We start from the raw sequence: 14,135 nt of genomic DNA, 5'->3' as shown, positions 1-14,135 counted from the left end.
TTATTGTAAGATTATAGCTGTCTAGTCTTCAGCTCTATCAGAGACTTGAGAGGGAAATAATATTATCTTAGTATGTAGGAAGTACAAGCAAGCACTTTCAAAACAGAGAATTGACAGATAGCTGGCTGCCTGGACAGACCCCATAGTTTCTCTATGTTGGGACATCATCTTCAGCCTTCTGGCCCAGCAAATATGACAGACATATTTGTGAAGATGACATTGCTTACCCTCTGCACAGCTTGGCAGTCAACTTGCCTGTGTTCAAGTTTTGCCCAATAATAATATTAAAAGCTGTAAAGGAAAGCACCAACTCACCAAAAGGGGCAAAGACATAAGAATAGCATCAGTGCTCAAAACAGGAATCCTTAAAATCCAAAAAGCATAATTCAATATATTTCAGGCCTTGAAAGTAAGTATCTGGCAAGCAAAATTTCTAGAACTAGTGAAATTGTCTGTTATAATTGATGTAAAAAAAGAGAATATTTCAACACATTTAAACTAAGTCAGCTCATGATCAGTGCATCAGTAATGTAAAACATACTCGATGAGATAATAAATACAGAGGAAGAAAAATATAATTTCTATATGAGAATACAAAAAATAATAAAGTTCATAAAAATGGAGGAACAAAGGGGTCCAGGAAGAAATCGCTTATGTTCAACACAGTAAACCAACAACTGCCAAATATCAATAGGGAATTTAAAAAGAACAAATATATGCACTACTATACTACACAAAATAAAACATATGTATACATGAAGCAGTATACTCTTACAAAAACTAAATACATGGGTATACCACATTAATGTAAGAAGACAAAAATAAACCAGTAGAAATAAAGTACAAAGGTTATTCAAAGAAATTATGAATTCAGACTGCATTGTTAAATAGCCATATGAACTTTAGCTAATTAAAAAATATATTGCCTACTACATGGAGTTGTGTTAATTAATGAAGTAAATATATAAAGTGTATTCATGTGTATTGAGGGAAGCACAGAAGTCCCCATGAGACTTTGAGGTACTACCACCATTATCATCATCTCCAGTAGTACCATCATCACTACTACACTTTACTGTATTAGGCTACTGCTATCATGAAACAAATACAAAATATATTATAATCAAAAAAATCATTTGCTATTCACTTTACAGTCATTGTCATATGAACAGGCAGGTGAAGAGCTGTTCCTACATATTTTTTTTCAAGAAGTCAAACACTTCATTTCCTGACTGCTCGGGTCCATCTCAGTGATCGTTTCTTTTCTGTCCTGTTGGAGGTCAAGGAAAGGACTATGGAGAGTTGAGTGTGGAAGCCTGTATGGCATCGTGCTACATTAGAGCTTTAGTTAGCTCTTCTCACATTCTGTGACTTACAGCTCTGGCTTACGGCTTCACTAAAAGCAAATGGAGCTGAACAATAAGATGCCACTGGAGCTGGCTAAGTCAGGAAATCCTTGTCACCTAAGCATGAGTATCTGAGTACAGTATCAAGTGCCCATGTCAAAAGCTGGACTCTCACAATCTCAGAACTGGGAAGATGGAGACAGGAGGATCCCAACAGCTTCCTAGCAAGCTAGTCCTCCATAATCAGGAAGTTCCAAGTCCTAATGAAGGAACTCGGGCAGTGACATCTAGAATAATTACACCTGAGATTGACCTCCCGCATTGACACCCATGTGCACATATATAAGTACACACACAATTATTACTATATACCATCCGAGGGGGGCAAATGAGAAATAAGAAGCTCATTCAGACAGTCACTACTTTACAATTACATGCTACTGAACTAGTGAGTGGTGCGCTGTCAGGCATGTCCACTGCATGCCTAATGGTGGATGAGGACATAAAATCTTGAGTAAAGTCAACAAAAACTATGGGTATTTAGGGAACATGAATATGTTTTTGTAAGATTACTCAGAGGCAAGAAACTATATATATATATATATATATATATCTCCTAGAGAGGAAAAGTACAGCTCTTTGTTATTTCATACAATTCAGAGAAATATCACAGAAAACATATCATAAATAGCCATAACTCTGCAAGAAGGGAAGATTGGGCTATCAACGTTTTGTATTTTCAGCCCCAGGGAGCACTTAAAATCATAATAATGAATACTGCCTTCTAGGAAGTGCAAATAAAAATGAGTCCGGCTCACAGTTTCTTCTTCTGGCCCCTGAAAACCTGGACTGGAAAAGGAGCCAAATAAGAAGAAAGAATGTAAAGAGAGGTTGACATATGCTGAGTAGAATTGAGACTTGTAGGACAGAATGCATTTTGAGTATATCTAAAGCAAATAAAAGTTCCAGAATGGGAAGAGTTGGTATGTTTCCCTTGAAGACATAGTTAAGAAATCATCAGAAATCCAGTCAAGGGCTTTAGTGAAATTACAGAACACCAAACAAGTGACAAGTCCATAAAGTAAACATTTCTTGAGGTCCTGAGGATGTGTCTCAGTTGATAAAGTGCTTGCCTACCATGTATGGAGCCCTAAAAACAAATGTATTTAATGAAATTTCAGGTGTTGTATGGTGAGAGAAATAACTGGAGGTAGAATAAAAGACAGGTCGTTGTCCAGAAGTCAACCTTGGACAGTTGCTAAAATGCACTCACTTTATAATGGGAAACGTATGTAGTAATTAGTCTTAAGCTGTGATGACAATATTGAGTCAATGCTGTTTTTTTGTTTTTGTTTCCCATAGTTGGAGAAACCACTGAGATTTGCTCAGAAGTCACAGACTTTTTGTGCCAAGACAAGAAATGCATCTCATCCCACCTTGTTTGTGACTACAAGCCAGACTGTGCTGACAGGTCTGATGAAGCTCATTGTGGTGAGTGCGTCGACCTGCTGCTATGTGGCCTGATCAGCTCATGTGTTCTCTTGTAGCCACTATGTGGCCTGGTCAGCTCTTGTGTTCTCTAGTGGCATACATGGATGGATCACAACAAATGTTCTTCCGGGAGGTGGCGCTGGAGAGGGGGCTCAGTACATAAGTCACCATAAGCAAGGAGGACCTGTGCTGGTTCTTCAGAATACACATAAACTTGACCAATGTAGCACACATGTCCGCACCCTTAGTGTTCCTAAGGGAAGACAAGAGGCAAAGACAGAAAAATCTGCAAAAACAGACCCTCTAGCTAGCCAGAAATAGGCAGGAGGAAGTAAGAATGGCCCATTACTGAACACTTAAAATGAAAACCATGGACACCTGAGGCTGCCCTCTGACCTCCACACAACGGACTTGGGACATGCACAATCCACATCCACACACATGAATTTGTACACCAATAATAAAAATGTAACAAATATTAATAATACTATGATAGTGTTGTTATTTTCATTCCTGAAACTACATTTAGACTGCCAACCTTCTCCAACTTTCTGTAAGAGTGTCCAAATAGCAGCCCTCCCACCCTTTTACAATATAAAGAAAATCACATGGAATCATATCTAAAAAAGTCACCATCGTATATTTGTTTAGAACTATCAGAGAGGTCAGAAAAAAATTATGGTCTACTATCTATATTAGCTTTTATGAACTGTATTTCTTTGACCATTCCTCTTTCAAAAGTGGTTGATTTATATTTAAGACAGAAAAAAATGAAAGTGAAAAGTAAACACATCTTTATTGATTATATTGTATTTGGGTATGAACACTAGAGGAGTCACTTCATTTTTTAATTCAACTCTTTGAAGTGTTAAAAAATATAACAAAACAAGTTTGTAATTTAAAAGTACAAGCCATGTTAAAATTGAATTTTGTCTGTGCATCTTACTGCTGAACATTTTTAACAAATTCCAGTGCCCTCCTCCATCCTTTAAAGTAGTCCAGATTGATGTTTCTGCCTCCAAATAGAATCTTGTTCTTGTTGTTGTCATCATTGTCCCTTTTCACACTGATTAGGATTGAAATCAGGGCCTTGTGTGTGATATGCAGACACTCTATCCCTGAGCTCGAGCTGCAGCTCAGCCACATGATTATTTATATCACACATGATATCTATTTCAATAAGTTTGTTACAAATATGCTACCTCAAAAGCTAGTGCTCCTGAAAACAGCTTTCTAGTTGGCCACTTTGTGAGTGAGTTCAACTTGGCAGAATAACTATTGTGTCCTGGTGAGACTGGACAATTAGCCAGTGACAGCTTCTTCCTCTCTCAATGTAGACAACTAGAAATCTGGTTTCTCCTTCTGACTTCATATGGACTATCACCTTCTGTGGGTAATATTTTTGATTTGCATTCACATACCATATGACCACACAGAACAGAAAAAACATCTATTGGATACTTACTTCTAGAGGGTTGATCCTGCTGGGACCTTCACTACAGAACCACAGGAAATCTAACCAAAGCCCATTTAACTTAACTGTGGATGTCCCAAAATGTCACAAGCAACCCATTGTGATTGTCAGGAACATTAATGGTCTAGTCTAGATTTAAGGAGATGAAAGAACTGTATGTGTGAGCATGCCCTATACCATAGGGAGAAGAGAACTAACAATGATCTTCTTGAAGACAGGAAACTACAGAGCAGACTCTCTTTTTTTCTAGTTTGCTCTTTAGGAGAAAAACTTAACAAAATAAAGTTTGACAAGACAAGCCAACAAAATAAATAAATAAATAAATAAGAGTTCCAAGAGGAGGCACAATAATCCGAGACCCACTTGTTCAAACACTCAGGAGTCCCATACACAAACTAAAAGAAAGCTATGGTATACACACAGATGACCTGGTTCAGTCTCACATGGGCCCTGTGGTTGCGGCTTCAGCCTCTGTGTCATATGAGCTTTGCTCAATTGGTTGAGAGGGTCTTGTTTCTCTGAAGTCCTCTGTCTTCCTCACTTCTGCCTCCACTTCCAAGGTTCCCTGTACTCTGAGGGAAGGATTTGGTGGAGACATCTCATTTAGAGCTGTGTGTTCCAAAGTCTTTTCTCTCTCTCTCGTTCTCTCTTTGTCTCTATCTCTGTCTTCTGTCTCTTTCTCTCCTAGTTCCTCCCTCCCTCCCTTCCTCCTACTCCCTCCTTCTCCATCTCTTCCCCTCCTCCCTCTTGTGCTGTCTGGCTGTGGTCTCTGTATTCCTTTCTACCTGCAGCAGGAGGAAGTTTCCCTGATGATGGCTGAATAAAGCTCTTTCTGTATCCTCTTCTGTGGAGTTCCCTGTATGCTGAGGGGAGGAATTTAATTAAAATATACAGTGTATGGCTGAGTGTTCTGCAATAGAAAAAAGCATCTCTGATGATGACTGAGCAAGGCACTGGTATGTGAATATAGCAGAGGAAGCCATTTTATTGCTAGGATTTTTGTTTGTTTGTTTGTTTGTTTGTTTTAGAACAATAGTATGTGGTTTCTCCAAGTGCCTGGGTTATCTATTCTCAAGTTGTTGGTCACCTAAGAAGTATGAGGTGTGGGTTCCAACTAATGGAGTGGGCCTTAAGTCATATCAGATATTGGTTAGTTATTCCCACAAGCTTTGTATCACCACTGTACCAGCACATAGTCAGGGCAACATTGTCAATCATGGCGTTTTTCTTTTGATAGTGTGCAGGGTACCTTCCTGTACCAAAGATACTGGCATGTTGTGGTGAAGGCTATGTGTAGGCACCAGTTCAACTCCTTCACATTCAGTGAGTTGTAAAGGTGTCATCTTCAGCAATGAGACTGTTAATGTCGGTGTGTGGAGAGCAACCTACAACATTGGCAATAACCTGGATTGTTTGCGGGTTGCCATGGACCTCTTGGCCAACAACTCAATTAGATGTACCCAATACATGTACTGAAAGTTTTGCTTAGTAACCTTTATATATGCATATATTTTTAAAAGGCTCTATGCAGTAGGTTTCTATACTATGTTCAAATGGCCCTTAACTTTAGCCATCGCTCCCTGAATGTCCTCCCGTGATCTACTATTTTCAACCTCCCTCATCTGTACATAACTATCTATTATATTTCCTCTATCCTAACAAGATTTATCTGTTTCCCATCATCTGTTACTCTATACATAATCCCTGTGCTCTTACAAATTGTTGCCAAGACTCGTTCAGATTTTTTGTTGCACAGTCTTCTCTACTACAACAAAGGAAAGCAGCTGTTCTTCATGACTCAGTATTAATATAGGTGGTGAACAGATATAAAAGTCTGTACCATCTCCTGTTGCAGAAATGCATAGTTTGTAAGAAGTGAGATAATTCATTTAAAAGAATCAGTAATTAATTTTTAAATGTTGTCTTTTCATGCACTACCTTTATTTATTGTAGTAGTATGTCAGCTAGGGATGTGCAGTGTTGTAACAGACGCATGTCTCGCAGAAATAGTTTTCAATCCATCCAGATTAATTGAAATCCTGCTTAATGTAAGTTGACAGGAATTAAAAGTATTATTCAGTCGAAGTAACACAAATATCCCTATACCTTGCATTGTGGTGTGATTAAATCAGATGCATATATGAAGATGAGGTATAAAAATAATTTACTGTGTACATATTTCTGTGTTTATAAGTATTTATACTGATTATACTGCCATATGGCTAAATAATATGCCACTGGGAAAATGGTTATTGCTTAAAAGAATACTAGTAATGTGTTAAGTTCATTCAAAGATCATCATCTGAAAGAAATTCTTCAAAAGTAATTGATATTTTGAAAAATATGAGACATACTCATTATCAGGAAACATAAAACACTCCCTATCTCATATTTCAGTGAAGTTTTACTGAGTTGGTTTCCACAGATACTATGCAGCTCAGAAGAAGTAAGTCATCACTTTGGAATGTTTACAATAACTCAAAGGTATAAGGCAATTAAGTGACAGTGCAGAATAATTAATAGCCTCTCAAGTAAATAATAGCACCTATAATTCCCCTGTGAGCCTCACATGGAACCTGCCCCGAGAACTAGTGTGCTCTGGGTCAGGACACCTGAGGTTTAAATTTCTCATTCAAGAATGAATTTGATCATACATCAAATGAAAAAAGGGGGCACATTAAAGGTGCTTAGAGATGAGATTTCCGCCTTAGCCAGCCTGACAGTAATCAGTAGATTTCTGTCCATCCATTTATAGTCAATCAACATACAAAATTCATTTTATTTGTGGCAGCATTGTGACAAATGGGAATAAAAGATATTTAAACTTCTACACAGCTGACACGCCAGTGAGAGCAGTAAGACAGTCTAGGGATGGAATCTACTTCATGAGAAAGGGGCCCAGTGCAGGAAAACACACATCTCTTCTTAACTCCTCCTCCTTCCTGGATGAGTATGTCTGACACCAGAAGGAGTGTGGGTCTCTCAAGTGTGAATGAGAAGGAATATGGAAGGATAGTGCAAAGGGAGCACTGAAGGTACATTACAGTCTAACTGGAAACTTCCACACTTTTCAATTGAGATAAATGTGTTGCTATTGTTGAAAATTATTGTAGGTTGGAGTTTCAGGTGCTTAGAGAAAGATGCATGCATCCTAACTTCCATGTCATACAAATCCCCTCCCTTCTAATAGCACTTCCTTTCTGTCAATAGAAAATCAGTTTTCTAAGCAATAATTATAAAATACAACAAGCTAAAAGAAAACAAGATCACTATTAGACAAAACAGACACAGAATTGAACAAAACACACAAGCAGAAGGAGTCCAAGAGAAAACATAAGACACAGACCCACTTGTTCACTCACTCAGGACTCCCATAAAAAATGCACACATATAATGGAACGGAGAACACATATGCAAAGGGTCTAGTACAGACCCACACAGGCCCTGTGCATGTGGCCTCAGTCTCTGTGAGTTCCTATGAGCGTTGACTGGATTGACTTAGAAGGCCTTGCTTTTTTGGTGTCCTATATCCCTTCTGGCTCTTATACAATTTGCCACATCTTCTGCAGGGCTCCACAAGCCCTGAAGGGAGGATTTGTGGAAACATCTCATGTAGGTCTGAGTGTCCCAACGTTTCTCAGTCTCTGCATAACATCTGCCTGTGGGTCTCTGATTTTGTTCCCATCTGCTGCAGGCAAAAGCTTCTTTGATGATCTGATGATGGCTGAATAAGGCACTGATAACTAAGTGTAGCGCAATGCCCATAGGAGTCATTTTATTGCTATTTTTTTCTTAGAACAATATTTGACTTTACCCTTTGTCTCTGATCTATCTAGTCTCAGATTCTTGGTCACTCAAGCAGTGCCATTTCATGGAGTGGGCCTTAAGTCAAATCAGGCATTGGTTGGTTACTCCCACAAGCTTTGTGACACCATTGTCCTAGCATACAGGCAGGACACCAAAGTCAGTCACCATTTCTGTGGCTGCCTTGATGCTTATGTTTCTTTTTTCGTAGTGTACAGAGTACCTGACTGTGCCAAAGATGATAGAATCAATGGGTGAAGGCTCTATGTAGACACAAGCTTGACTTCTACAATTTCAACGAGTTCCTGATATGTTGTTTTCAGCAAATGGGACTCGCCATCAGTTTGTGGAGAGCAACCTGTAACTTGGCAACAGCTTGGGTTGATTGGAGAGTACCATGGGATGTCTTGGCCAATAACTCAATTAAATATAACCCAACGGAAACTTCATTGGTGACAACAAATGGCTAATTGGGACACTATCTTCCCATTACTTAGTGATTTCATTTTAATTGTTTTTATATATGTATATTTTTGTGAAGTTTGTAGTGCAGTAGTTTTTCATACTAACTCTCAGATGCCCCTTAATTTTAGCTGTCTCTCCTTGTATTTCATCCCTCTCCCCTTATATCCCTCTCCCAACTTTATATTCCTATTCCAGCTTTCCTTCATTATTTTCATTTCCTAACAAGTTCTATCTGTCTCCTCTAGTCCCTTGCTTTATACTTAACCTCTTTGGTTCTACAGATTGCAGCCTAGGAATCTCTGACTTAACAGCTAATATCCACCTATAAGCAAATACATATAATATTTGTCTTTTAGGCTTGGGATACCTCATTCAGGAATATTTTTTCTAGTTTCATGAATTTACCTGTGAATTTCATGATTTCTTTTTTTAAGCCTAAGTAATGCTCCAGTGTGTAAATGTACATTTTCCTTATTCCTTTTTCTGGTGAGAACAGTCTATATTGTTTACGTTTGCTGGTTATATGAATAAAGCAGCGATGAACACGGTTGAGCAAGTGTCTTGTTGTAGGATAAAGTATCCTTAAGGTTTACACTGAGTGTGGTATAGCTGAATCTTGAGTTAAACTTATTCTCATTCTCCAAAGAACCACCGCACTGATTTCCATAATGGCTTTACAAGTCTGCTCTCCCACCAGTAATGGGTGAGTGTCCCTTTTATTCTACACTCTTACTATCATGAGCTGTCACTAGTTCTGTTGATTGTAACCATCCTGACAGGGGTAAGATAAAATCTCATTGGTTTTGATTTTGCTTTCCCTGATGGCTAAGGATGTTAAACATTTTTCTCAGCCATTTGAGTTTCCTTTTTTATAACTTCTTTGTATAGATCTGTACCCTAGTTTTCATTGGGTTATTTTTTGTTGTTTTTTTTTTATATCTGGTTTCTTGAGTTCTTTTTATACTTGCATATTAGTGCTCTATGAGATGTGGTTTTGGTAAAAATCTTTTCTTATTCTATAGGCTGATACCTTGTCCAAATAACAATATCGTTTGACTTAGTTTCGTGAGGTCCTAATTATGAATTGTTAATCTTAGTACCTATTCTAACACTGTTCTGTTCAGTGAGTTTTCTCCTGTGCCAATGAGCACAAGACTATTTCCCACTTTCTTTTCTATCCCCTTTAGTGTATCTGATTTTATGTTTAGATATTTGATCCATTTAGAGTTGAGTTCTATGCTAGATGATACATATGGATTTCTGTACATGTAACCATCAGTCTTATCAGAAATATTTGTTGAAGTTGCTGTTGTCTAGATTTTCATTGCAAAACTATGCTTAAACTAGCAAAGAGAAGGAAAAGAAAGTTCACATTACATTTAGCTAGTTGGATCATAAGCCACCTGGAGAGGAGGTGGTTTGAGCTTGACACACATCCTTTAGTAAAAACAAGGAGCAGCCAACTATAGAGAAGCATCTTAAAAGATGGTCTAGCATAAGTGTTTTATAAAATCAGTTTATTTTAGAGAGATGATCTTCTAACACATGGTTGGAGTTGAGACAATTGTAAGGCTGAGGCAGATTCATCCTCAAAACTTTGCATCCAAGTAAAGGTTATTATATTCAAAGCTAAAATTTACAAGGGTGTTTTCAGACTGTGTGAAAAGTATACTATTTTAACCAAGGTAAGAGAAGACAAACAGAGTCTTAAGGATGACTAAGAGTCTTGAGTTTGTAAGGTGGATATGCTAAAAATAAACCACAGCCTCAAACCAGCATGGTTGCTAAGAAACTTCAAACAAGAGAATGCACAAGTTATCAACAAAAAATATCCAGGCACTGGTGACATGTTGGGTATATAAATGAAAAATAGAAAAGTATTGGTGACTCTGGAGGTTTGAGTCTTTACAAAAGTAGGTGCATAGCTTTGGTTGTACTATATTTTGTAGACCAGCCTGGCCTCGAACTCACAGCAATCTGCCTGCCTCTGCTGCACTTAAAGGAGTGTGTCACCATAGCAGGCCTTCAGTGAAAATCTCCCAGAGGACATACTTGGAAAGAAAACTGAGACTGGTTACAAGTAATGGGTGCATATTCAAAATGTAATGCCAGAGAAGTGTTTAAAATTGTTAGTCTGTATTTCATCACTGTGTGTATCTGTAGGACATGCTTTAAAACATATGAAAAGGACAGCTAAGGATACACAGAGTGAAAACCCTAAAGAGGCATATGCATTTTAAAACAAAGGTGGAGAGTGCTGCAAGTTACAGTGAAGAAACAATCAGGGAATGTGCCATGGAAATGTGTATGGCCTTAAAGGAAATGAACTGTAGACAGGTATAATGTTTTGATAAACAGTCATGATAAGAGGCAGAGATTAGCTTTACAAAACAGAATGTTGTCTTTTTAAGATGAAGAGAATAAATGGAAGAAAATACACTCTGGTTACAGGTGTGTCTTGAAATTTGAAGGGGTCATATGGAAGTAAGTTGAGCCAGCAGGGACAAGATTATCCAAGGGGAAAGGGTGTGGAACAAGAGCTATTGGGTCTGTGGGTCAGGAGTGAGGTCCATGGAAATACAGATGCCACAAAACCCATGTGGGAAAGCATACCCACAGTCCTGGGCAGACCCAAATGGTTCTGAGTGTTTTATAATGTCTTGACTAAATGCTGAGATTATATCTATGCATAATATAATCCCATTCTGTATTATGGAACGCTAACATGGCATTCAAAAGAATCCAAGGCCATAGCTAAGCACATAAAATAAGTAGATTATATAGTCATTTAAAATGAACTGAAATAATGTACTAAAAGAAGGAAAGATGATTAAAATTCTTCTGCTTTATTAGGGATAAAATGAAACAAAACTTAAACCAGTAAAATGATTGTTTATGGAAATTCTCTCAGGGGTTCAGTAAGGCATAAGAAAGCATTCTTTCTGTGTGCTCTGTCTTTGGCATGCATTTAACACAGAGCTTTTTGATGATTATGCTTTAATGACCTAAGATTAGCATTTTATTAAAAAAAGATTTGAAAAAAAGAAAAGATGAGCAAGAAGAAATTTAAGCAATAACAAAAACTCCATCATTTTAAAAGAAATGATATGCCAATGGCTATTTCAGTTCATGTGTACTGATTTTGTCTGTGTAACAGTCTGATTTTTACTTGTGCTAAAAAAATACTAACTCTTGTGTCAAAATGGAGAACAAATGAAAATCTGGCTCCTAGGACATTAATTTGAACATTTCCCAAGTGACTAGACCAGTGGATGTCATTTTTCACCTATTAATTTCTCTCATTGTGCTAACTTAATTTAATTTTGAATGAGTTACCAATCAATGGCTTTAGAAGGTAACTTCTTTCATTGTTCAGTGACTACTCTGGATATGTGCTCTGATGATATGCAGAAGGATTTGTGTCCAGCATGGCCTACTGCTTTACCCAAAGACATCTTTCCTTTCATAAGCAACTTCACCCTGCTAATGGCCTATGCTGTTCAAACACCAGAGCCTATCTGGATGCACTGAGCATCTAGACAGTGGATTGTGTTTGTTTATTCAGTCAGAATGACGCATATCATCATAATGTTATCCACATTGTTTGGGCATAGACCTGGCTTTATATGTCATTTGCAAACATTATTGCTTAATCCATATAATTGTGTATTGTGCAAATGCCACCACTCAGACAAACAATCTAGATCTCTTGAGAGAACATTACAGAATAAATAAGATGTTACCAACTAGTGGTAATACTGCAGCTGTATAGAATTCAGTTTATAGAGGTGCTTCCGTGGGTAAGCCACTTGCCACTCAGCAAAAAATCTTGAGCTTAAACTTCCAGAACTTATGTAAAGCCAGGAACAGTAGTGGACATCGGTGTTCCTAGTGTTTCTGCAGACAGATGGGAGGCAGAGATCAGGAGAAGGAATCCTCGGATGCTCCCCAGCCAGCTAACCTGGCATAGGAAGCTGCAAAGAGCAGTGAGATGCTTTAACTCAAGGTAGGAGACAAGCACTGACACATGAGGTTGGTCCTCTGACATCCACACATATGCCATGGCATGAGAGTACCCCATGCAAACACACACTCATACACATCCCACACACACACTACACACATGCACACACACACACACACATGCATGCCTGCACACACAACAAAATATTTCAATATTAAAATATTCAATATTGAAAACTAAAGAATGATTATATAAAATTATTTGAATCATCGAAAATACAGTGCTACACATAGGATGTTGCAGACACTTTGTGAAGCTTATGTGAACATCTCTCTTTGCAAGGATATTATGTAAGCACAGCAGGAAGCTGCAATTTTGAAACAACTTCAGGAGACTGGACTGTGGATTGTGGTCTCACCCAAGATCCTGAAGATGACTTGGATTGGGGCATCGGTGACACCATTTCCTCTGACTCCTTGAGCCCAGATTCGGATCACACACCAGGTAAATCTAGCATCTGTAAGCAAGCCTAGACAATGTTGTGAGTGCTTCTGTGGGGAAGACCTTGGTAAGCTAAGTGAAAGTTCTGTCTCTTCTGTTTTAACTATTGGAGAATTAAACAGTCCCAGATGGCATGTTCACAAGGAAGCCCAGGACTCTCTAAAACAAAAACAACAAATAGTTTTAAGTGAAGAAACTTTAGTTAATTCTTGAGGTAATACATTCTCAGTAAAGTAAAGCTTACTGAGAAACACTTTTGAATAATAAGAGTAGTCAAATTAGGTTCGACCCACAATGACTGTGGCACACGCTGTACCAGACTTATTGGTTCTAAGGACAGCAAAGAATGACTTGTAAAACATTGAAAATCACTCTGACTAGCTGCAAAATACTTAGAGTTTTTATTATAATTTATAAATTAAAAGGTTGCAACCTTCCCCCCTTCTGTTTTCTTTCTCCAAACCCTCCTTTGAAACTTACCTTCTTGCTCTCTTTCAAAATTGTAACCTCATTTTCATTAATTGTTGTCTTAGGTATGCATATATTTTTTGTCACATATAAAATGTATCTTTTTTAGGGTTAAGAAGTAGCCTGAAATATTTGATGTAGTTAATTTTATTTGTCAACAAGAGTGCATTATAGACATGGGTTGAAATTTAAATTGTTGAATTCTAAGTACATTGCCATAATGTAGTCTCCTGCCAGCTAGCAGTCTGAATAGAACAGAAAAGACCAGCTCCCTCAGGGTGGTAAGGAATCCTCAGTAGATTGGCTTTGGACTTCATCTATGCCATAAGCTTTGCTGGGATTCAAGCCTGGGAGCCCTTGCTGACAAATACAGATCTACCACCCTCCTGATTTCTCTCTCTCTACCTCCCTCTCCCTTCTCACCCCCCCCCCTGTGTCTGTCTCTCTCTGAGTGTCTTTCATTGTACACACACACACATACACACACACACATACACTTAGATTCTTTGGTCTGTTTTTTGAAAACCCTAATGCAATATTCCCCTCAAATAATTAAAGTACTAGAATATTTAAAAAGCACAAGATAATATAGAAATAAAATGAGGGCAGCCTTGCCCAGCCA

At 38.0% G+C, this 14,135-nt stretch overlaps 1 protein-coding gene across 1 annotated transcript in view; it reads left to right on the top strand.

Moving 5' to 3' along the window:
* Malrd1 (MAM and LDL receptor class A domain containing 1) overlaps nt 1–14,135 on the top strand; it is a 641,297-nt gene that overhangs the window by 394,813 nt on the left and 232,349 nt on the right. Inside the window, exons 29-30 of the mRNA XM_051151281.1 lie at nt 2,709–2,837; nt 12,887–13,048. Coding sequence (XP_051007238.1) covers nt 2,709–2,837; nt 12,887–13,048 — 291 coding nt within the window. The remainder of the gene's footprint in view (nt 1–2,708; nt 2,838–12,886; nt 13,049–14,135) is intronic.

Source organism: Acomys russatus, chromosome 9, assembly GCF_903995435.1.
Source record: "Acomys russatus chromosome 9, mAcoRus1.1, whole genome shotgun sequence".
NCBI lineage: Eukaryota > Metazoa > Chordata > Mammalia > Rodentia > Muridae > Acomys > Acomys russatus.
Note: the sequence above shows the minus strand (reverse complement) of the source record. Positions and strands in the feature narration are given on the sequence as shown.